The sequence below is a fragment of the Cnephaeus nilssonii genome (assembly GCF_951640355.1).
Source record: "Cnephaeus nilssonii genome assembly, chromosome: 2".
In the NCBI taxonomy this organism is placed as follows: Eukaryota; Metazoa; Chordata; class Mammalia; order Chiroptera; family Vespertilionidae; genus Cnephaeus; species Cnephaeus nilssonii.
In genome coordinates, this window is record NC_137073.1 from 58,947,156 (window position 1) to 58,970,695 (window position 23,540).

The following is a 23,540-nucleotide window of genomic DNA, read 5'->3' on the forward strand; positions in this document are numbered from 1 at the left end:
TTTAAGAGAGAATAGAAGGGAGAGAGGAGGGGAAAGAGAGAGATAAACATCAATGTGAGAGAGATACACAGATTGGTTGCCTCCTGCATACCCCCTGACCTAGCCAGGGATCAAGTCTGCAACCCAGTATGTGCCCTTGACCGGGAATTGAACCCACAACCCTTGGGTTCGCAGGCTGATGCTCTAACCACTGAACACCGGCTAAGGCTCTTCTCTCCAACCTTTAAGGCAGAGGTTTGTCCTGTGTCCTCCCCTCTCTTACAGATCCAAGAATTTTTAGTCTCACTACTGAGTGATGACTTCCAAGCTCCTTACATATGGAATTGGAAAAAACTTTATTAACTTCATCACCTCCAAAGATTCAACCTCATTTCACACCCGGGACTAACAGACCATGTAAGACGATAATGGGACTACCTGTGAAATATCAATTTTGAACATCCTACTCAGTCCACCACCTCCTATCCATCCAGCTCACTTTAGCTTGGCAATAAGTTTTCAGCCTCTCAGAGACCTCTGGTCAACCTATTGAGCACCCCAATTTTTAATTACAACAAAAATTCCAAACCTGCTAGAACAAGCATGTCAAACTCGTGGCCCATGTGGCCCACAACGAATATTTTTGCGGCCCAGCCAATATAACGTTATGTAAGAAACGTTTTAATAAAAATTTCATAACTTAATTTTTACAATATCCTGTTATACATAACTATTAATGAACTACAATGTTTGCTAATGACTGATTACTATAATTGTGTTGCATTAATTTCCCCTACGCGCCTTACGTGCAGGATTTAGTGTTTCTCTCCACTAATACTAGCAGCAAATATTTTAGCAGCTGATTGCCAGCCATGTCATTAAGTCTTGGACTGACTTGTTTGGTGTGTGCAACAGGAAATATTTCGCTTTCAGAGAACAAGAAAAATAGGTTTATTTGCTTTACACTTATTAATTTGTGCAGTTATTCAGTGTCTGGTAAGTTAATGTTCAAGAAAAAATATTTTTATTAAAATGTTCTATTATTTTATGTTAGCGATTACGCCTTTATTTCAGCCCTTTGTATTCAGCATATCACTATCGAAATAAACCTACGTTTCTATGAAAATTGAAGCTTTTGTTTTTTTGAGACCCACATAAACTTAAACCTTGTTTATTTAGCCGTTTTAGCCTTTGAGTTTGACATGCTTGTGCTATAACAAAATTATTTTGTTCTTTGGGCAAAGACTCAAGTAACTTAAGAAACAATGAAATTAGGTGACTGATTTATTTTTTTAATTCATGACCACAGACTGCAAATGAGCAGACAAGCCCACCTGACTATCCTACTATGCTTCCCTAGGAAGTTAATCTTTATATCCTCTGAGGTAAAAATACCATATTTTTCTCCCGTTATCTCAAACTCCTTCACTCTACCCATTTTCAGCAAGTGATATTATTCTGTAAGCCACTGTGAATACAGAAACCATCAGAGATAACTTACTTCATTTTTATTCCAACAAAGATTCAACCTCTCTGCACCTGTACTCACCTTCTCAGCCTTCTTTCCTATAAAATTGAAAGCATAATTTTTCCTATTATAGGCAATTCTAACTATTGACACCTATATTTTCTCTTCTTCTCAGTATTTTGCTTTTTCAGTTATACCATTTGTCCACTACATATCATCAAATTTTCGTTCTATGCTTATTAGTCATGCCAGTCCACTAATATACATTAGTATTTTCTACTTAAAAGAAAAAAAAAATCCGTGACTCCCTCCACCTAAACCACATACCTCTAATCTTTTCACAGCAAAGCTTACACATACACACTTTACACATATTACAATTTTTATAAGTTATATTGAATGTTTATTAAAAATTTATATTCCTCTCTTCATTTCCAACATTTCTAGCTCTTTGATTTTTATCTCCACATCTCCAAATATGCTTATTTATTAACATATTTAGATACTGTGTGGTAAATGAGAACCTCAATGAAAATGTTACCTTTATATCCCAAATTTATTTTGATTCCAACTTCTCTACATCTCCAAAGCTACTCCTCTAATCCTAATAGCTATTATATACTAGAACACCTAAATGGAGAGCTAGAATGGAGTCACTTTCACCCTTGCTACCACTATCCATTTTCTACATAGCAGCTAGAACAATCTTGTACATTAGATTATGCTACTCTTCGGTGTCAAAACTTCCAATGGCATCCTTTCGTGTTTGGAGTTAAACCCAAAATGCTTTGCATAGCACACACAACTCTGGATCAAAGGAGTTTTGACTGCCTTTTTAATCTAGCATCAGCTCAACTTCTCACTATACTTCAGCTATACTAGCCTCCAGCTAATCACATGTAACAAACCCTTTCTTACCTTAAGGTCTTTGCACTTGTTTTTCTTTCTGTTCTCCCCTACAATAGGCTTTGCTTTATTTTTCTAGTTACAGCTCCAAGAAGCTTTCTGTGACTACCCTTCTGCCCTTTCCTTTTATTGCACTTTCTTTCTGCTCTGACATTACCTTAGCTTTCCTTTACAGAACACATCCTAATTTGTAACTTTTTATTTATCGCTCTTCTCTTCCCTCCACCAACCTAGAGTGTCAACTCCAAGTGAGAATAATCCTTACCCATCTTAACACTGTTTTTCATGTACCTAGTCTGATAAGCATATAAAGAACATCTAAAAATACTTCGATTAACACTGCAATCTGGACTAAATATAAACGTAACTAGCTCAACTAAAGTACACATTGTATACAGCAGGAGTGGGATAGTAAATAATAAGCCCTGGAAGTCTTATAAGGCATGAGTTATTTGACCCACTTCCTAATCAGTTATCTGGCTGCACCCAATTTGGATTCTCTTTTACAGTCCTCCAGCACCACTCCTGACAAGGGACACTAAAGTTCTTCATTTGGGACAAGCATACCCTCTTCTGGCTGGTGCAGATTTTTTTGTACTCAAGAACGAGAAGTGCTTGAGTTGAGATAGCCTGTGGTCTGAGCCTACTTTGGAGTTTTATGGTATGCAACTGCTCTACATGGAGGATTGCCTGTCAATTTTCTTTTAGGGAGATATTTTTTTTGTGTGTGTGTGTTTAGCTAATGCTAAACCTAGTGGGTCAGATTTCTCCTTAAGTTGTCAATTCTTCTGGACCTTGTTTCTTAGCAACAGCTGGGACTCTACCCATCCTCATTGTTCTCTGCTTTAGCCTCAAAGCAAACAATAAAGAAAGTGGGCATGGCAGCTTGCAGTTTGCCACTTAGTAATATTCCCAGACACATAGTACATTCCAATCCTCGTGGCTACTGATAGACAGTTCCTTTATTATCACTTACTCCTCCTTGAGAGTCCTATGCCTATAATTTCACTTTCTGGTATTCAATGTAAAAAGTCATTAGAAACAAGGTGGCAAAAAAATTTAATTGTTGTAATTCAATGAGTCTTGAGTAATTTCTTGACTTGTTATATATTCTTGGACCAAAGGCAAATTGTATTCCAATCGTGTTAAATATGATAAATTTGGCACAAATTGCCAATTTGTTCCAATCTACTTTCATCTGGGAACCTTATTACGAAGTCCTCTTTCCTAATGTACTTTTCAAAACTCCACATATAGTAAACCAATGCACTTGACATTTTTAATATTTAGCTAACAAGTTCTCTAATGTCCTACCTCAGTGACTAAATTCTGATTTCTAAGACACTACTGGAGAAATCCTGAGTAAAAACATCACTATTGCAAAACACAAGGTAGTAAGTTCTGATCTTAGGGTAGTAGTTCTTTATTACCTGCTACCCCACCTTGATTCAGCCAGTTCCTCTGAGGTTTATTTGCAATCCCATTCACAGTTAAACTGGAGCAGGATTCTTCCAGTTACAATAGGCTGAAATCCACTTAAGTCAGCTTACACAAAGACATGTAATCCTATATAATAAAAGCGTAATATAGAAATCAACTGAACCGAAGAATAGTGGAACCACCATCGGGACCACGCTATGACACCCACTGGCGCCAGGCCAGCCAAGGTGGGTGCGATGCAGTTGGTTGGGGGCCCGGCCATCACCCCATGATCACCCCACAGAGGGAGGCCCAGGCAACCAACCAGCAGGCTGCAGTGGGTGGGCGGGGTCTCCCTCTGCAAGGGAAGCCTGGGTCCCAGGTGCCTGCAGCCAGAGGAAAGTTCCGGGTCCCGGGTGCCAGAGGGAAGCCGGTGCCCGTAGCTGGGGGAAGGAAGGCCTATTCTTGCACAAATTTCGTGCATCAGGCCTCTAGTTTTATTATAATAATAAATTATGATAAACAATTCAAAAATAGAGAGCAGACGCAACCATCTTAAGGGCCAGAGATCAGGACCTGGAAATCTATCAGTAACCAAGGCCGCTATTATTTCTGTTTGACATGCCAACACAGACTCTGGAATGAAAACTGCTTGGGTTTTATTTTAACTTCACACTTACTTACGTTTGTCAAGCTTCTGAGTTTCCTTACCTGTAAATTAGGGATAACAGTACCAACCTCAGAGAATTATAATACTGAGTGACAAAGTAATATGAAATGATTCTTGTTCTGCAAAATAACTTTGGTTCTCCATATGCTTCTCCTAGACCCATGGTCAGCAAACTGCGGCTCACGAGCCACATGCGGCTCTTTGGCCCCTTGCGTGTGGCTCTTCCACAAAATACCACGGCCTGGGCGCGTCTATTTTGAAGAATTGGCGTTAGAAGAAGTTTAAGTTTAAAAAATTTGGCTCTCAAAAGAAATTTCGATCGTTGTACTGTTGATATTTGGCTCTGTTGACTAATGAGTTTGCCGACCACTGTCCTAGACTAAGTAGCCCTGGCCAAACGTGTACCTCAGAACAGATCAACTATCTGATAAACCTGCTCAATACCAATTTAAATTCTCAGGACGGATAGGATCCAGTTGTTCATTCTACTTTAAACAATGCATTAGAGTTGTCCATATTTATTGAAAATATACCACGTAGCACTTGAGATATGACTCTAAGTAGTTCAAAATTAAGTTTCCTGGCTGCTACCCCTATTTTTTAATTTAAAAAAATGGGGGGGGGGGGCAAGACATATTTACAGTGAAGTTCACAAAATTTAAATTTTCAGCTTAATTTTTTCTTATGCATATACTAATATAGGAGCCACCCAGATCAAGATATAGAACATTTACAACATTTCATGAGGCTCTCTTACACTCTTCTAAGTCAATACCCATGCTCGAAAAGGTTAACTATTATACTTCTATCACCATGTATTAGTTTTATTCTTGAATTTCATATAAATGGGATTATACAATACAAATTTTGTGTCTATTTCACTCAACACAATGCCTATGAGAGCCACCCATGTCATTGTGTGTAGCAGTTTATTCTTTTTCATTGTTGGGTAGTATCCATTGTGTGAATATACTTCACTTTTTCCAGTTTAAAGCCATAATGAATCAAACTGCTATGAACATTCATATACAAGACTTAGTAGGCACTTGTATTCATTTCTCTTAAACACTCAGGAGAGAAACTGTTGAATTATCAGGTAGGCATAAATTCAGCTATAATGGATGATACTGCCTATCAATTTTCCAAAGCTCCTATAATCTACATCCTTACCAGCAATAAGTTTCAGCTGCACTACAATTAAAAAAACAAACAAGGGAAATAATATAGTCTATTGTGATAGTCACATTTCTTAGTTCTGCAAATGTATTGTCTCCTTTGTTGCTGGTTTTAAGCAAGGCTGAGTTTAGGTTAAGTAGTTTACAGGTAGAGTAGATCCTCACGCATTAGCACTCTTGCCAAACAGAAACCCCCACCCATTAAGATTTCACTAAAAAATACTACCTAGCTTGCCTACCTTGATAGTAGGATTTCTCAACAATGGCACAATTGTCATTTTGGGACAGATAATCCTTTGTTGCGGGGGATTGTCCAGTGCATTGTAGGATCTTCAGCAGTAACTCTGGCCTCCACCTCCTGTATATAAGCAGCATCCGCCTCCTCTTCATTGTGACAACCAAAATTGATCCAGATTTTGTCAAGTGTTCCCTGTGGGGCAAAATCTCCCCCCTATCCCATTAAGAACTACTATTATTTATTTTTAGAGGGAGAAAAAAAGGACAGAAACACCAACCAGCTGCCTCTTGCATACCCTCTATGGGGGATTGAGCCTGAAACCTGGGCATGTGCTCTGACTGGGAATGGAACCAGAAACCTTTTGGTGCACAGTATGATGCCCAACCAACTGATCCACACCAGTCAGGGCTATCTGGTATATTTAAATACATGAATTCAAAACAGGGAAGTGATTTCAGATTTCAAATCTGAAGGAAGTCTACTGGGTGAGCTGGAGGGAAAGATGTAGAGAAAATAAGGCCTAAATAAAGTAGTGGGGATTAAGAATAAAAGCTGAAGACAACACAGATGAAGTAAAACGGACAGTAAATAAAGGATTTGAAGAAGAAATAATACAGCAGGGATGCACCAATTTGTTATTTTGAGGTTAGGTACTTAACTTTTTTCTTAGTCTGTGTGCACAGTTAATTTTGTAAGTAGAATCTTTGTATTCATTTAAATGCCTATTAGACTTTATAAATAGTTGCCTCTTAGTATCATCTGTAATAACTTTCCACTTGAAATTTAACTTAATGGTGATTCATTAATAAAAATCCACAAATACAGTGGCCATAAACAAGGTAGATGTTGCTGGAAAATTTTCCAAACACTGCCCAGAACTTAGAAATTCTGCATATCAGAAGAGGGGAGGAGTGGGAGCGTCATGCATGTGTGGTTAGGAAAACGTTTCCTAGATGACTGACATCTGCTCCCTGCCCAACACAGAGAATGAGCTGCTATAAACTTTATGATTAAAAAAAAAGTACAATAAATTTTCACTATAAGGTGATTTGGAATTTTATGGGTTCTATTTTTAGAGGACTTTGTAAATTTAAGTATCATATTTGGAAAGCTCTTCCTGTTTGTCAAGGACCTGGGGGATTATGTCGGAGGTTGAGATTCTAGAGTACTTTAATACTGATCGTTTTAGGAGTTTCTCATATGAAAAATTCTCTAGGCCACAAGAACATAATTATGGAATTAAAATTCTATCTTGGCATTCTAACATTAACAGAAAAGCAGAGTTATCATTGTCTCACAATTATGGATAAGCAGTTCTCAATCTACCTCCACCTAAAGGTACCTACTCACTGATAACTAGTCCTAGTAAAGCATACCAGAATTAAAGACCCACAAAATGCTGTCCTCGATTCTGTAAAAGTAATCTTCTTTCTAAAGAATATAAAATTTATCAAATGGAAAATCAGATTGTAATAAAGACCACCTGATTGATGTTAATTTTCAGGGATTTTTAAAAGTGATACATTGAGATCATCAACAGTTTTTTGTTTTCAGAACCAATAGGTTGAGAATTTAACTGTGCAGATAACAAATGGTTAACAAAAAAAATTGTTATAGTTTTTCACTTACCTTGTATTTCTCCACATTGTCAACAGTTATCGAAAATTCTGTACCAGTGTCACCCCAATAAATTCAGTAAAAAGAAAAAAGTAAAAAAAAAAAAAAAAAAAAAAACTTCTGTGGAGTCATACGTATATTAGGACTTTACCAGTTATATCAATCTCCAAGCATCACATATGTATATATGCAGCATATCATATACAAATGGCAAATCAGTTTAAAAAGATTTGATGTGTTTTCAGAAAATACAGACTATGCCTATACAGTAATGATAAAAGTGTAGTATACTAGTAATTATGTCTAAAGACTTTATCTGATTAATACTTTGATTACAAAATTCATTATCAGCCATGGTTACTGCTTTTGGGGGCTTTTTTTTTTTTTTTTTACTTACCACTAGTAATCCAAGAAAGAAATCAGTAGGAAGCACAGAAAGTTCCTATCATTAAGTCACCTTTATCACATTTAAAAAACGTAATATTAAAAAGTAGCAGTCAGCTACTTCAGAGATGGAGTTATTCCTCACAACCCAGCATTCTAGCTACTTGAAAACTAGGGGGAAAGGAATAAAACAAAAGAGGCTCAACACGGATAATTTTACAAAGTACAGTAGTGTTTCATTTTGTTTCACTATTTATTGATCAGACATACATTTTTTCCGAGTAGACCACGCCCCAAGGGTGAAGATGAAGGTACCCTTCCATACAAAGAACACATACTTGGAGTTAGGTTTTGGGGTCTTTTTGAAGGCTTGGAACCAAACTGTTTATAAAAGTTGACTATAAGAGTTGACAAACTCCACATAAGTTTATTTTCCCACACATGTAAAAAATTACCTTGGAAATGCAGTCATCCCATTCACACTCATGGAAGGTGGGCCTTTACATCGAATCAAATAACTGAAGAATGGGATTAGAAAGTTTCAAAAAATTATTAACTTCGAATGATTCAAGATTGACGTGGAGCAGAAAAATAATGAAGTGTAAACTATCTTTTTATTTAAAAAAAATGCTTTCAAAGAGTGGATCAGGACACCGCCGTGCTGGGAAAGTTTCCCACGACTCGCCTCCAGGATTGTATCCGCGGCCCGCAGTTACAGTTACGAGAGAAACCGTCAACTAAATTGCAGCACGTTCAACTGAGACAGCTACTAACGTCCTACAAATTGCTTTTTTTGTTGCCATTCTGAACCGCACCCTCCACCCCGCCTTCCAGGGAAGGAACCTAGAAAGGCTGTAAAAGTTGTTGTCTTTTTTTCCCCCTGAGCAGGGCTGGGGCTGCCCAAAAATGAGATCACGAAGCGGCACAGGATGTCAACAACTTGGTCTCTATGTTCCCTCCGTCCTCCCAGGTGCGGCCCCGCCCACGCCGAGCATTAGGCCCCCGGGGGAGCCTCGGTGGCAGGTCGCCGGGGCGCACGGGGCGGCGGGAGGGGACCACAGTTGCCCAACAGTTGGGTTCCCAGGCTGCCCGGTGTGACGCAGCGGCCCCGTCCCCGTGCCTCCCGACAGGCACTCAGCCCCGGCCGAGGCCCGGGCGACCGGACCCCACGCTCGACCCGGACCCTTCACTAATCCAGTGTGTGAGCCTTTCGCGGCTACCCGAACCCCGTTAAGAGTCTTCGGTACCTCCCCACCCCTCTGCTTCCTCTTTCCTTCTCAGTCTCTCAGCCTCGACATCCTGGCGCAACGGCCCCGAATAGAGTCCATACCCGCACGGAGCGAGCCGGCAGCTCCCACTTCCCGGAACTCAACTCAAGGCCGCTAAGGGGAGGGCGCCCAGGCAAAGATCAGCGGCCCACGGCCCTGTCTCAGAGTCCGGCGGCCTCCGCGCAGTCGGCGTGCGCGCCCCCACCCGCGCGCGTGCGCGCACCCGCCCGCCGCCCGGACTCTGGACCAATCGCTTGCTTCCTACACGCCCGACGACTCCACCGCGTGGCTCCTCCCACCGCCCGCGCGCCAGTCGGAGGGTTCGACGTGCTCGCGCCCGCCCGCCCGCCCGCCAGCTTGCCTCGCGCAGAGTGAGGAAGGGGAGCGAGCCGCGGAGCTTACGTCGCGCGGGAGGCGGAGGCGACGGCGACCTCGGTGGCGGTGGCAGCGGAGACGGCTACGACCGAGACGGTTGCGCTCTCGCTCTCTCGGCGTCATGGCGGCTTCTGAGAGCCGATAAGCGGCGGGAGCGGGAGCGCGCGCGTGGCCGCGGCGGCGACGACGACGACGGCTGGATTACTTGTCGCTCTTGCTGCCCTCGCCGTTGGTGCTTCAATAATGAATTGATTGTTGGATCCGCTCCGTAGGGGATCGCGCATTGGTGCCGCGGGTCGGGGCTTCCCCCTTCCCCGCCGCGTCCTTCCCCTTTCCCCTCCCTTCCCCAGACTCCCGCTTACCCCGAGACGCCTGGAGCCTGAGGACTCACTCGGCTGAAGAGACTGCGGGCCCGGGCGCGGGGGAGACAGCCGATCCGAGTCGTCTCCCTCCGCCCCGCGAATCCTGCACGCCAGCCGGTAAGAAAGGGAGCGGCGGGCGGGTCAGGATGTGGCGGGGAGGACGGGAACCCGCCGGGCGGAGGGCGGAGGCAGCGCGGTGCCCGGGCGGCGGCCCAGCGGCCGGACGCCGGGCGAAGGCCGAGCAGCTCTCCGAGGGCCGGCGGCGGCGGCGGCGGCCGAGCTCGGCGCGCAGGGGGCGTGTGAGTGGCGAGCGCAGGCCGGCGCCGCGGAGCGGAGCGCATCCTCGCGCCTGGCGGACTGGCAGCCGGGCGGCCGATCACGGGCCTTCTCGGCGCGGGGTTGGCATGGGGTTGGCGGGGCCGCGAGGGGGAGAGCTGCGAGGCTCAGGCAGCGAGTCTTCTTCGGCTGGTGCAGCGATCCCACCGCGACCCGGGCTCCCTGCACGTGGGGAGCGGCGGCGAGGGGGAGGGGGCGGCGGCCGGGGCGAGCCTGGGAGGGCGCGGGGCGGGTCTGTGGGAAGTTTGAGGCGGGAAGAGAGACTCCGGGACGGTGATGGAGGCCCGGGGAGGCCCGGGGGCGGAGGCGGGGAGCGGGGTGGTGGGTGCGTTCCGGTGGGAGGCTGCGATGGAGCGAGGGAGGAGGAAGGTTTCTAGCGTCCTGTCGAGCACTGCTTCGAAAACTTAGCAGAAGCAAAACAACTGTTAAAAGACAGGGCATAGAGAGAGGACTGAAGAGGTTTCCTGACTTAGGGAAGAGTCATTGTTAAGATGCTTAAAGGGCTCGGAGAGAGCTGCGTGCGCTGGGAGCTTCAGAACTTGTGAGAAGGCTCTCAGAAAGAGGACTTGGAGAAGGAAGATGCGGGGGGAAAGGAAGTTACAGTGTACAAAGAAAGCCATTTTGAGGGGCGAAAGGAAGGTGAAAAGGAAAGGACGGAAAGAGGAGTGAACTTTCTCTACGAAGAGAGACTTCTCCGGAGAGGCAGTTTGCTAGAGTATCTAGATTTTTAAGCAAGACTACTTTAATAGTAAAGCTCTTTGACTGGCTGCAGCGAATGTTTAACATCAGTAATAAATGTTTCAGGGTATAGTTACTTTTTGGATAACCAAGTTCTTGCAGAGTCTACTGGACGGTAGTCTCTGGAGAATTAAAATCCCGATCGGATGCAGAGTTTGCTATGATTGAATTGGCAACGGCCTGTCTCCCCCCGCCACCCCCACCCCCACCCCCTTTTTCCTTGTGGAGTGGAAATCACAGGAGTGAATTCTCGTTGCTGAGGTCGGAGGACAGCTCTGCTCAGTTGGCTGTCTCGGTACTTTCTGGCTGGGGAAGGATCTGACGTCTCCTTCCCCCGCTTCTTCCTCTCCCTCCCCTGCCAGAGATCTCCTTTGTTTATTCGTGGATGGCTTGTAGGTGAATCTCCAGTGTTGTGCTGGTGTCTTGAAAGGTGGAAATGCAGTGTCTTGATCCATGATTTTTGCCCTAAATCCCTTATTACAAAATAAATAGTATATATTTTATTACCTTTTTTAAAAAATGGAATCTCTGCAAGTCCAACCTGGATAAATATTATCTAAATTTTTTTTCAGTCCACTATCGGTTTACTTGTGAAAGGACAGACATACTTGTTTTGACCTATACATGTTTGTTAAGATTATATGATACCCTTTAATATCCTTTTATTCTGCTTTCATGTGAGCATTTGCAAAACTTTCCCTCACTTGAGTATATGAAGTTCTCTAGGCGATAGGTGTTAGTGCTCAATTAAAGGTAACCTTTCCCTCCTTAATTTGTTTGACCAAGTATTTAATAAAGACTCCATTTTCTATTCTTTGGGTGTATGTATATGTTATATACTACCACTTTGCTTTAGTTACCTATTATTGCTACACAGTTGCAATCAGTCTAAAAAGTCTTATCACTCCACAAATATTTTAATTTCTTCTGTCAAAAGTAAGCAATGGTGTGCTAAATTCTAGTTAGTAGTCAGGAATGTAGTTGATAGAAGCCTAGGTATTTTGAATAAAATATCTCTATCCCTTCCTTACCACCTCTAAGTGGTTTAAATTTGTGTAAGTTCTAAATAGACTTTTTAATTTTTTTCTTCTAGTGAAATTTTCTTAATATGTTTTTTTTAGGTGAATCAAAAAGGGTCCCAAGAAACCTGTGACTGTTGAAGAAAATTCATCTGTCAGTTTTTGATATTCAAGGAAGAGTATTTATATTCATCTTTTAAACTGGGAAGATTTATATTCCATTTTAAAACTTGTTGATATTTACAATGAATGGACATAGTGATGAAGAAAGTGTTAGAAACAGTAGTGGAGAATCAAGGTAAGCACTTATTATCAAGTATTTATCGAGGGAATTGAAAATTTTTGTGATTATTTTTAGTTTCCTAAAAGGTGTCAGAGTTTTCAGATTCAGATTCTTCCCCTTAGCTATCCAAAGACTAAAAAGTATCTAATATATGAAGCTTGTTTGGTAATACATTTTAATTATTTTTTTTCCATTGAGGTACACAAAGAAGAGTTCATAGAAAGTTTGTCTTAAATCTTTGGAGGTTTCTATTGTTTGGGATAATAATTAAAGCAAGAGCAAGTAAAAAAAGGAGGCATTTAAATTGATTTGACTGTTAATGCACTCTCCAAATAAAAGCAGTAAGATTGTCTGTACTTATATTTTTCTGGCATTTTGTCTTCTCTACTTGTGCTGTCTAATATATAGTATCCACTAGCCATGTGTGGCTCTTTAAACTTACAAAATAGTCAAAATTCAGTTAGTCACACTAAACACATTTGCAATACTAGTCACTTGTGGCTAGTGGCTACCATGATGGACAACACAGACAAAAAACATTTCTATCACTGCAAAAAGTTCTGGACAATGTCAATGGTCTGACATTTGTTAAAGTATTGCTGCAGTGCTCCGCCCCCCGCCATTTAATTTCACATTTGAGTTGTAATTATACTAGTATATGAATTAGTTAAAGGTTCTTACTTGAGCCATGTATTTGCAAAAAAGATACCATTTATGGGAATAAGCCATATTAAGCTATTTTAATTTGTAAGAAACCTTTTCTAATACAGAGTCTTTAAATTTATCTATAGACCTCAAAGTTGAGTTATCTGCACAACAATAATACAATCCCTGTAGCTATTATATGTGGAAATCGGGAATATGGACGTTGGAGTCAGATTGCCTGATATCTTATCCCAGTTCTACTCATTAGCTGTGTGAATTAGGGCAAATTAACTTCTGAGGAATTGATTTTTGCACTTATAAAATTACAGTATTATTTATGTTATTTAAAGTTAAGGATTGAAATGCTACATGTAAAGGGCTTAACATAGTTCCTGATATACTGTGCGCTCCTTATTTGCTTATTATAATTTACATCATATTTTATGTAACACAGGATACTACATAACTGAAACATTAATTATAGTGATGGACAAGAAACAGGAAAGTTTTGGCAGTTAGAATTTCAGTAAAAATGTTAGCTAGACAATGAAACAGTTTATGCGTTTGACTTGAGCCTTGAGATTTTCTGGTCTTGCTGGCTATTTAGTTTATCAGCTTTCATAGGCAGACTGGATAAGAAGAGCATCATAGTGAAAAAGGAGCAGTTATGGAGAGCGGCATTATTTAGTTGAACAAGTACTGGTCTAGGAGTTAATAAAACCAGAAGTTCACACCATCTTTGCACTAATTAGTTCTTTTAATGATTTCTAAACTGTAAAACAAGAATTTAAGTATATGATTTTGAAATTTCATCTTACTACTTAATGTATATTAGTATAATAATGTTTTAGACAACAGTTTGACTGGAATCATCAGTGTTGAGAGGCTAAATTACAAGATGAATCTCAGCTTTGATTCAATCTCTACAGGTATACTGACTGTAGTAAGTGAATAGGAGAATCACATTGTCCATTTTCTCTTATTCATTAGTGAGCAATGAGATGGTTAAGAGGTAGAAATACCTAGAGGAAACATAGGAACCAAATTACCCACAAAATAGGAAATAAGACTCTTGAGAGCAAGAGATTATGCTTTGTTATATTCTGACCTGTTTCAGTAATCTTTTATGTATTTTGCTGCCATATCTGAAGCAAAGGGGTGACTACAGTAGTAAGTGAAATTTGATAGTATAAGTGAAAGAAATTAAACCCCGAAAAATCAATTTATTTAAAGTAATCTTTTATAATGCATACTCATCCTATCTAATAAAAGAGTAATATGCAGATTGATCATCACTGCAACACACAATATAGCTGCCCCCATGTGGTCAAAGATCCTGCCCCCATGTGGACACAAGATGGCTACCACAAGGTGGCCAGCAGGAGAGGGCAGTTGGGAGGCACCAGGCCTGCAAGGGAGGGCAGTTGAGAGGGACCAAGCCTGCAAGGGAGGGCAGTTGGAGGTGATCAACCCTGCAGGAGAGGGCAGTTAGGGATGACCAGGCTGGCAGAGGAGGGAAGTTGGGGACAAACAGGCTGGCAGCAGAGTAGTTAGGGGGTGATCAGGCTGGCAGGCAGAAGCGGTTAGGGGCAATCAGGAAGGCAGGCAGGCAAGCAGTTGGGAGCCAGCAGTCCTGGATTGTGAGAGGGATGTCCGACTGCTCTCGAGGGGTCCCAGATTGGAGAGGGTACAGGCTGGGCTGAGGGACAACCCCCCTCCGTGCACGAATTTCGTGCACTGGGCCTTTAGTTTTAAATAATTGCATATTCTCTAATTATTCTGAGTCATTATTTCACCCATACAGGCTTTATATCCTCAGAAGTGTTATCTATTCTTACAACTGCCTTGGTGTTTATCTGGAGAACCTGCTTCTATTTTACTTTCATTTTCTTCCTTATTGCTGCTGTGCTATCCTTTTTCTTTGCTCTGCTGTCATAGTTACTAACTCTAAGGTTCTCTCCCACCCCCCATTCCAAGCTTTAATAACAGGCCAGTCCAGAGAAGGGAGATTGTGTCTAGTTAAAAAAGTGAGTTGAACTTCGTAGATATAGGGATTTTCTTGCAAAAAACCAGAAGTTACCCTAACTATGAATATTAATATAGAGTAATGAGAGGAGAAATGCACTCTGCTTGAAAAACTTATATACATTGTAAATTTGCTTTTTATTGGCTAGAGTTTTTAAATGCATTTTTGCTTCAGATTATTTTTTTCCTTTGTGGAAGTTCCTGGAATGAAATAGAATTAAGAAAGGTCATTTGACATTTTGGCTTGGTATATAATTAGCTTTCTACTAAAAATGTTTTTTATTTTTTTATTTTTTCCATGTAGAAAGCTCTTTATAACTATTTACTGAAAGGAAAAATATACATAGGAAAATGTCTCTGGCTATGCTATAACTGTCAATTTTGAAACTTATTTACTAAGAAATGTGGGTCAGGATGCACCTGTACATCAGTTTCAACTCAGCACAAAGTCTACAATCTCATTGAAGTTAATCTTTCTAAAGATACTGTGGGAAGATTTAAAGCATCAGTTTCTAGCTGTGTGAATTTATGTTGTTATATGCAACCAAGTTTTCTAATCCTAGTAATACTTTTTTTTCAGTTATCTTAAATGATGATTTACTTCAGAAATAGATTTATGGGTTAAGACCAGAATTAAATAGTCACATTTACTAAATTTAGAATGATTGCTATACATGCTTAATACTCAGAAGAACTCTGATTGCCTATAGATTAATTTTTTTGTTTTTTTGCAGATTAAATTTTTAATGTAAATTTGAGAATTTATTTGAATCACTATAATTATGCTCTTGAAAGTTCTTATAGAGTGACAGAACTTGTTGGTGATGTGTGATAATGTTTTTAGTCATTTAGAATTAATCTATAGCTGGCATTTGAGCTTTGTGGGCCTGATTCTTAGAATTCTGTATTTTTTTCATTACTACTTTTTATAGTATTAACAATGCTTGATTTAATATATTTACATATGTGTTAAATACATGTGTGTAAATTTTATATTTACTTAGAGGAACTCTGTTGCACTTATATTTCCTTGGCTTATAGAAAATATTTTAATTATTGTTTTATGCTTCAAGCATCTTTAGATCTCAACTTTTAAAGTGTTTTGGGTAGGCAGTGAGTAGGAAATAGGATGAATGGAAATGTTCTAACTGAAAATCTCCTTTACAGAAATTCAGTCTTTAAAATACTTTTTAATGGTTATGAGAAGCCCTATAGTCTAAATGACCTGTTAAATTTAAGGAACACCAAGTCTAGGTTAAATTGAACACAGGTCACATTTTTCACCATCTAACTGTTTCAAACTTGGATATATTACATTTACTCTGCGATATACAGTTTTATGTTGAATACTATTGTGCTGTACCGTTTTTGGCAACATTGCACTTATGTATACACACACGAAGATTTCTGGCCCAGCTGGTATGGTTCAGTGGTTGAGTGTCAACCTATGAACCAGAAGGTCAGGGTTCAATTCCTGGTAGGGCACATGCCTGGGTTGCGGGCTCGATCCCCAGTAGGAGGTGTGCAGGAGGTGGCCGATCAATGGTTCTCTCTCATAATTGATGCTTCTATCTCTCTCTCCCTCTCCCTTCCTTTCTCTGAAATTAATAAAAATATTTTTTTTAAAAAGAAAGATTTCTTGCTATCAGAATCTGTTTCTTTCACTAAATGAATTTGAACAATTTTTAAAGGCCATGCCAATTAAAATGGTGTTTCTTGAGCTTACTTTGCAGTTATCTCAGTTTTTTTTAAAAAAAAAAGTTCATTCTTAAATTTCAAAAATTTGTACTAAGGAGCATGTTAAGGAAGATATGAAAATATGAAATTTCAAAGCCAGAATGGCTAGAAATCAGTGAGTTAAGGAAACTGTTCTTTAAAATTTTCTGTGATGTCATTAATTGCAGGAAAGTATGACTTTTGCATCTCATATTTTATTAATTTCTCAGTTCAGTATGTGCTTTCTGCATCTTTTCCTATTAATTTTCCCCCCTCAAATTTACATGTCTTGAATTTAAGATCGTTCAAGATCATTTCTTAGGCTTTAAAAATTCAAACTGTTAAGTAGGAGCTTAAGTTATAGGTTACTCTCTCCAAGTAGGATTGATTATATCAAGATTTTCACAGAATTTCCTAGGATTGTGGTTAGTCTAGATTACTGTAAATTATTCAGATTTATTGGTGACTCGTAAGGATAAGAGAATTGTGTATGACTTGACTCTCAAAGACATTACTTTTATCTACATAGGCATGAGATAATGTGGGGCAAACAATGTCTTTTTAATATTGCTAAAGTTGCTTATTTAATATCTTGATGACTGGTGGGTTACATGGGTACTTTGTAGTGAAGAGATGATGAATAAATGGAGAAAACTTTCGTTTTACATTTTTGATGGAAAATTCATAAACATACAGAAATAGAAAAGTTGCAGCTCCAGTTGTGGTCACCTAGGAGCTTGTTCAGAATATACAACCTTGGGCCCCATCTCAGACTTAATGGATCAGAATCTTCATTTTAAATAGATTCCCAAGTGATTTGTTTTCATATTAAATTTATATATATATAAAAGCCTAAGCGACCGTCCGACTGGTAGCTATGACATGCAATGACCACCAGGGGGAAGATGCTCAACACAGAAGCTGCTGAGCTGTAGTGACTTGGCAGCTGCGGTTCTTGGGTGATGCACTCGGAACCAGAGAGGAGGGAGCCTGATTCTGGGGTGCATCACCTGAGAACCACCCTCTTGCAATCCGGGACCCCTTGGGGGATGTCGGAGAGCCAGTTTCAGCCCGATCCCTGCAGGCCAGGCCGAGGGACCCCACCAGTGCACAATCTGTGCACTGGGCCTCATATACACTAAGTGGCCAGATTATTATGATCTCTGAACGCATAATAACCTGGCCACTCAGTGTATATCCTATATAATAAAAGGCTAATATGCAAATTGTCCCCTCGACCAGGAGTTCGACTAGCAGGCAGGCTGGCTAACCGCCCATGTCCCCTCCCCTGGCCAGGGTGGGCAGACCCCAGCCATGCACGAATTCATGCACCGGGCCTCTAAAACACACACACACACACACACACACACACACACACACACATATATATATATATATACTGAGTGGCCAGATTATTATGCGTTCAGAGATCATAATAATCTGGCCACTCAGTGTATATGAAACTATTTGCCTGGAGTCATTAAGAACCTTGCCATTTTTATTTATTTTTTGTTATTAATGCTGTTGTTATTATACATGCTTTTTATTTTCTGGGAATCCCACAAAAATGGTATCATAGGCCATGCCAGTAAGAGGCTGGGTACATTTCATTTTTCAAGAAACAATGATAATGGCAACCAGTGATTATTGAACTCTTACTCTGACTGAGCCAGGCATAACACACGTAGTGCACCGTGCATTACATGAATTTATCACAGTTCATCTTCACAAAACTCCTGTGATGTGCACAGTAGCGATGATTCCCACTTGTCAGAGGGGAAACCCAATTTAATATTTAAAAATCTTTTTGAAAAAAACTAACTAAATTCCAGACTTTACTTGGATTTTATTGTTTTTTTCCGTTAACATGCTCTTCCTGTTCCAGGATTCAATCCAGAGCACCATGTTGTATTTAGTTGTTAACTCTCCCCAGTATCCTCTGGTATGTGAAAGTTTCTAAGTCTTCCTTGATTTCCTTAACTCTTTTGTGAGTTACTGGCCAGTAATGCTCCTGTAGTGTGTCCCCAAATTTGTATATTTGTCTGGTGCCTGTATTAGGCTAAGCTAGGATTATCAGTTTTTAGAAAGAGTATTACAGAGGAAAAATGCTCTTCTATTCACATTGTATGGGGAGCATAATATCCATGTGGCATTACTGATGATATTAACCATCACTTGGCCATCACTTAAGTATTTGCCACATTTTTCCTCTGTAAAATTACCGTTTTTCCCTTTCTATTCTGTTTTCTTTTGAAGCATGTCACTAGAGCAGTGATGGGCAACCTTTTGAGCTTGGTGTGTCAAACTTCGCCAAAAAACTGAGCATAACTCGGGTAGTGTGTCACTTTGAGGAAAAAACATTATTTCGCAAATGTTTCATCCTCGGCATGCAGCCGCCTCAGCGGCCGCGTGTCACCAGAAATGGCTACATTTGTCAGTGCTGACACGCGTGTCATAGGTTCGCCATCACTGCACTAGAGCCTACTCAGGTGGGTGGGAGTAGGGAATGGGAAATAAGTTACATCCTCTGCTGGGAGCAGATATTTATAATAATAAAAGTGTAATATGCTAATTAGGCCGAACAGCCAAACGACCTTCCAGATGTCCTTCTGGACATCCTTCCGGACGAAGCCAGGCAGCCGCAGTGGCTGTGAGGGCCTAGGGCAGCTCTCACAGCTGCGCGGGCCGAGCCCCTTACACGAATTTCATGCATTGGGCCTCTAGTATACATATATTAAGTGGAATTCTATAAAGAAGTCATTTCTCCCCCATTTATTCAATTATTCATTTATATATAAACATGGACTTATGTGTATGTATTTTATACTTTGGGTTGTAAGCCAATAAATTATTTATTTTGTGGCTCACATTGTTCTAGGTTTGCTCATTGGGAGTTCTCTTTCAGGTTGGCTTCTATGTCTTTTTATTCACTTCCATCCTTTTGCCCTAGAATCAGCCATTTCTCCAAGAACTATGATTATATTTTTATTGATTTCAGAGAGGAGGGGAGAGGACGGGAGAGAGAGAAACGTCAGTGATGAGAGAGAATCATTGATCGGCTGCCTCCTGCATGTTACACACTGGGGATCAAGCCTGCAACCCAGACATGTGCCTTGACTAGGAATTGAATCCTGACCTCCTGGTTCATAGGTCAATGCTCAAACACTGAACAACGCTGGCTGGGTGCAGTTTTGGAATTTTTAAGCAATACTCCCAGAAGAAACAAATTTATTAGAATACAATATTTATGTATATTTAGCCTTACAGTTTTCTAATTAAAAAACTGTTTTCCCAAGTTACTCAAGTTAGCTCTCCCTCTTCCCCTCTTCATTATGGTTAAAACACAAATTTGTAATGAAGTTAGATTCATTTGTTATTTGCATTCTTCCCCTGGGATCCTTAGTCACATGGATTTATTTTTTAAAAAATTTGTATATATTACATTTACTCTCTAAAATACAGTTTTATGGGTTTTGACAAGTACATGGAATCATGAATCCTCACCCAAGTGCTGTATAGAAAGATTCCTTCACCCTAAAATTTCCTGTGTGTGTTCCAGACCTACTGAATCAGAATTTTCATTTTAACAAGGTTCCAAGGAAATTTGTATACATACTAAATTCATATGCGTATATATGAAGCTATTCATCTGGAGTCGTTCAGTATCTTGCCTTGTCTTAAAATTATAAATTAACTTGAAGAAAGATTATTATAATCTATGGACTGGTCAGAACCTATGGTTTTAGGGAGAAACTTTAGGAATCTATTGTTCCAGAATCAAGTTCTCTCCTATATGAATGAAAACATTACTGTTTATATTTATATTTAAGAATATATTATTTTCATTGTGATGGTAGGTGACTGCTTAGTTAAGTCAACTTTAAGTAAATTTAAACCACATTTGAAAATTTCTTTAATATGTATAGATTAGGTGAGATATAGTTATTATTGAGATTAAAATACAGTAGACACTCAAAGTTCTGGATAAACTATTGGTTTCTAGGATCCAATATCTATAGTAACTCTCAGAGTTGAGGCATAGGCACAAAAATAGTGGGGAGCTCTTAATGAACCATTCCTAGTAGCTATTCTACATCTCTCCTGTTGCTGCTTTTATAAATAAAGTTCTGTGTCGTCGTTTAATTTAGATCAGTGATTTTCAACCTTTTTCATCTCGTGGCACACAAACTAATCACTGAAATTCTGCAGCATACCAAAAAAAAAAAAATACTTTTGCTGATGTGACCAAAAACAGGTATAATTTTGACTCATTCACATGCAACAGCTATTGTTGACTGTTGTCATTTTGTAATGTGACAATCTAAGGGAAAAGAGGTCATTTCCCCTAAGTAGTCAGGTATTTGCGTGTTTTAAAAATTATTGAGGCACACTGGTTGAAAATTGCTGATTTAGGTGATTGAGCAACTACTAAGTCATAGATATCCTGAAATGCTAAAATTGGGGATTCTTTTCTAAAGTTTATAATCAAGCAAGAAACCTAAGCCTTAAATATTTGTACTATCATGTGCATATGGTAAATACAGAGATAAGAGTCCTCAGCAGTTAAAATGTAGGAGACAGAGAAGTTTGATTATAAGACAGGTGGTTAATTTCTGCATCAAGCCAAATACAGAATGAAGTTTAAAAAAAAAATTTTGTGAGAGATCACTTAAAACCCTGGTAATCTTAAATTTGATGTGTGTGAAAAGTCCTGGCAATGTGGTTTTTATAAGGTGAGGTATTTTGACGGGCTAATTCATAAAACAAAAAGTACTTTTTATATCCAGGAAAAATGATGTTAGAAGGCAATAATTACTTTGCTGAAGAGTTTTTACGTAAAGAAATGGGGCCATAAGGGAAGAGTGGAGTTACAGTCTAAATGCCCTCAAGGAAAACTGTTTTTGTTTTTTGTGCTTGAGGTAGATTATAATATGATTATTGTCATTTGATGGAACTACTGCAATATTTCCACTTCTGTAACTAAATTCTGAATTCATTAATAAAAGCAAGTTTGAGCTGAAAGGAAATTTTATAAGAAAAGAATTACAACTAGTTGTACACAAGTACAAAAACATGATCTCTTTATTCCAATTTTAGCATGTATTTTATATCAAAGCATTTGCCAATGTGCAGCAGCTTATCCCAGTCATACTATACTACATTGATTAGCTTTTTTTGCTATATGACTCACAGTAGATGGAGGTTGTTTTTATGTGTAAACTTTCCCATGGGTATATGCAGACTGTGATGAAACACCAAATTACAAATAATTTTGTTAGAAAGCAAGGCATATGGTGCTGGAAATTTTGTAGTTTTGTGTGTGTGTGTGTGTGTGTGTGTGTGTGTGTGTGTGTGTGTATGATGGTATTCATTAAAGTAATTTAAAAGCATATAAATATATACATATATTTCCAATCCTTACCCAAGGATATGTTTATTGATTTGAGAGAGAGAGAGAGAGAGAGAGAGAGGGAGAGAGAGAGAGAGAGAGAGAGAGAAACATAGATGTGAGAAAGAAACACTGATTGGTTGCCTCTCATGCTAGTACATGTCCCAACCAGGGACCAAACCTGAAATGTAGGTATATGTCCTGACTGGGAATTGAACCCGATACCTTTTGGTTTATGGGACAATACTCCAACCAACTGAGCTACACGGGCCAGGGTTCATATAAATGGATTATCTTTTTAAAATTGAAGTTTTAAATGTAGACATTTATTTTATTTGTACTAACTTAAAAATTGTTGATAATTTCAAGCGTATGCAAAAGTAGTGACAACAATAAAATGAATACTCATGTACATATCATCTAGCTTCAACGTATTTTATCTCACGGCCAATTTAATTTCTAAATTCTACCTACTACTGACCCCTCCTACTCAATTATTTTAAAGATTATTTTGAAACATTATGTAATTTCTACATGTTAGACTTCCACGTGATAGGGAATACCAATGAGGAAAAAAATCATTATCAAGCTTTACCTACCTGTTGTGATTATAAATTATATAGGTAATTTGAGATGTATCATGTCATTAGTAACAAATTTAATGTATTTTATGAAACTATTATTTAGTGACTTCCAAGTATAAACATATATACATAGGCCTTATTTCTCATCTGATTCCTGAATGCTTGTATTACAGAAACTTTTGAATTTACTGTCTTTAACTTAGATTCAACATGACTAAACCCAAACAGTCATGCTAAATGTTATCTTTCCTAGCATCTATTTCTAGCAGCTTTATTCTCATTCATTCAGTTAGAGACTGTAAGGTGATAGAATTGTACTGTGCTTTAAGAAAGTTTACTTTATAATAGGATTTTTGTCTTGGATTGGTAATTTAGAAAACTAAAAGGACTTGTTGTATTTGTTGTTCAATTCCTAAAAGAAGTGGCACTAAGTTTTCAGAACCATATAGGTGGATAGATGCTTTCCAGATTTTTCTCAAATATATATTTAATATATACTTTTATTGATTTCATAGAGGAAGGAAGAGGGTGAGAGGGATAGAAACATCAATGATAGGAGAGAATCATTGATCGGCTGCCTCCTGCGTGCCCCCTACTTGGAATTGAGCCTGCAAACTGGGACATGTGTCCTGACCGGGAATCGTACCATGACCTCCTGGTTCATGGGTCTACTACGCTCAACCATTGAGCTACACCAGCAGGGCTCAAATGTTTAATAGTTATTTTATGGTTTGTAGTAAAAGATAAAATGGATAACAAATTTTAACAGTATAATTTTATAGAATTTAAAGGTAGTCTGATCTTGGTCATCATCTGTCTAGCTAAACCTCATTTTCTAAATGACTTGTTCTAGGCTAATATATTTTAAATAGTGAGTTGCAACACATTACAGGATCATGATAAGATTTTTAAGTGAAAGAAATAATATAAACTAGAATAGAAAA

At 39.4% G+C, this 23,540-nt stretch overlaps 1 protein-coding gene across 2 annotated transcripts in view; it reads left to right on the plus strand.

Annotated features, from left to right (window-relative positions):
* The first annotated feature begins 7,581 nt into the window (after window positions 1-7,581).
* The window catches only part of CHD1 (chromodomain helicase DNA binding protein 1), an 80,712-nt gene continuing 64,753 nt past the window's right edge, over window positions 7,582-23,540 (plus strand). The window contains exons 1-2 of one of the 2 annotated variants that reach the window (XM_079760317.1): window positions 7,582-9,978; window positions 12,057-12,252. In XM_079760317.1, the coding sequence (XP_079616443.1) occupies window positions 12,200-12,252 (53 nt within the window). In that variant the 5' untranslated portion in view covers window positions 7,582-9,978; window positions 12,057-12,199. The remainder of the gene's footprint in view (window positions 9,979-12,056; window positions 12,253-23,540) is intronic. The other variant, XM_079760318.1, reaches the window with a different exon arrangement.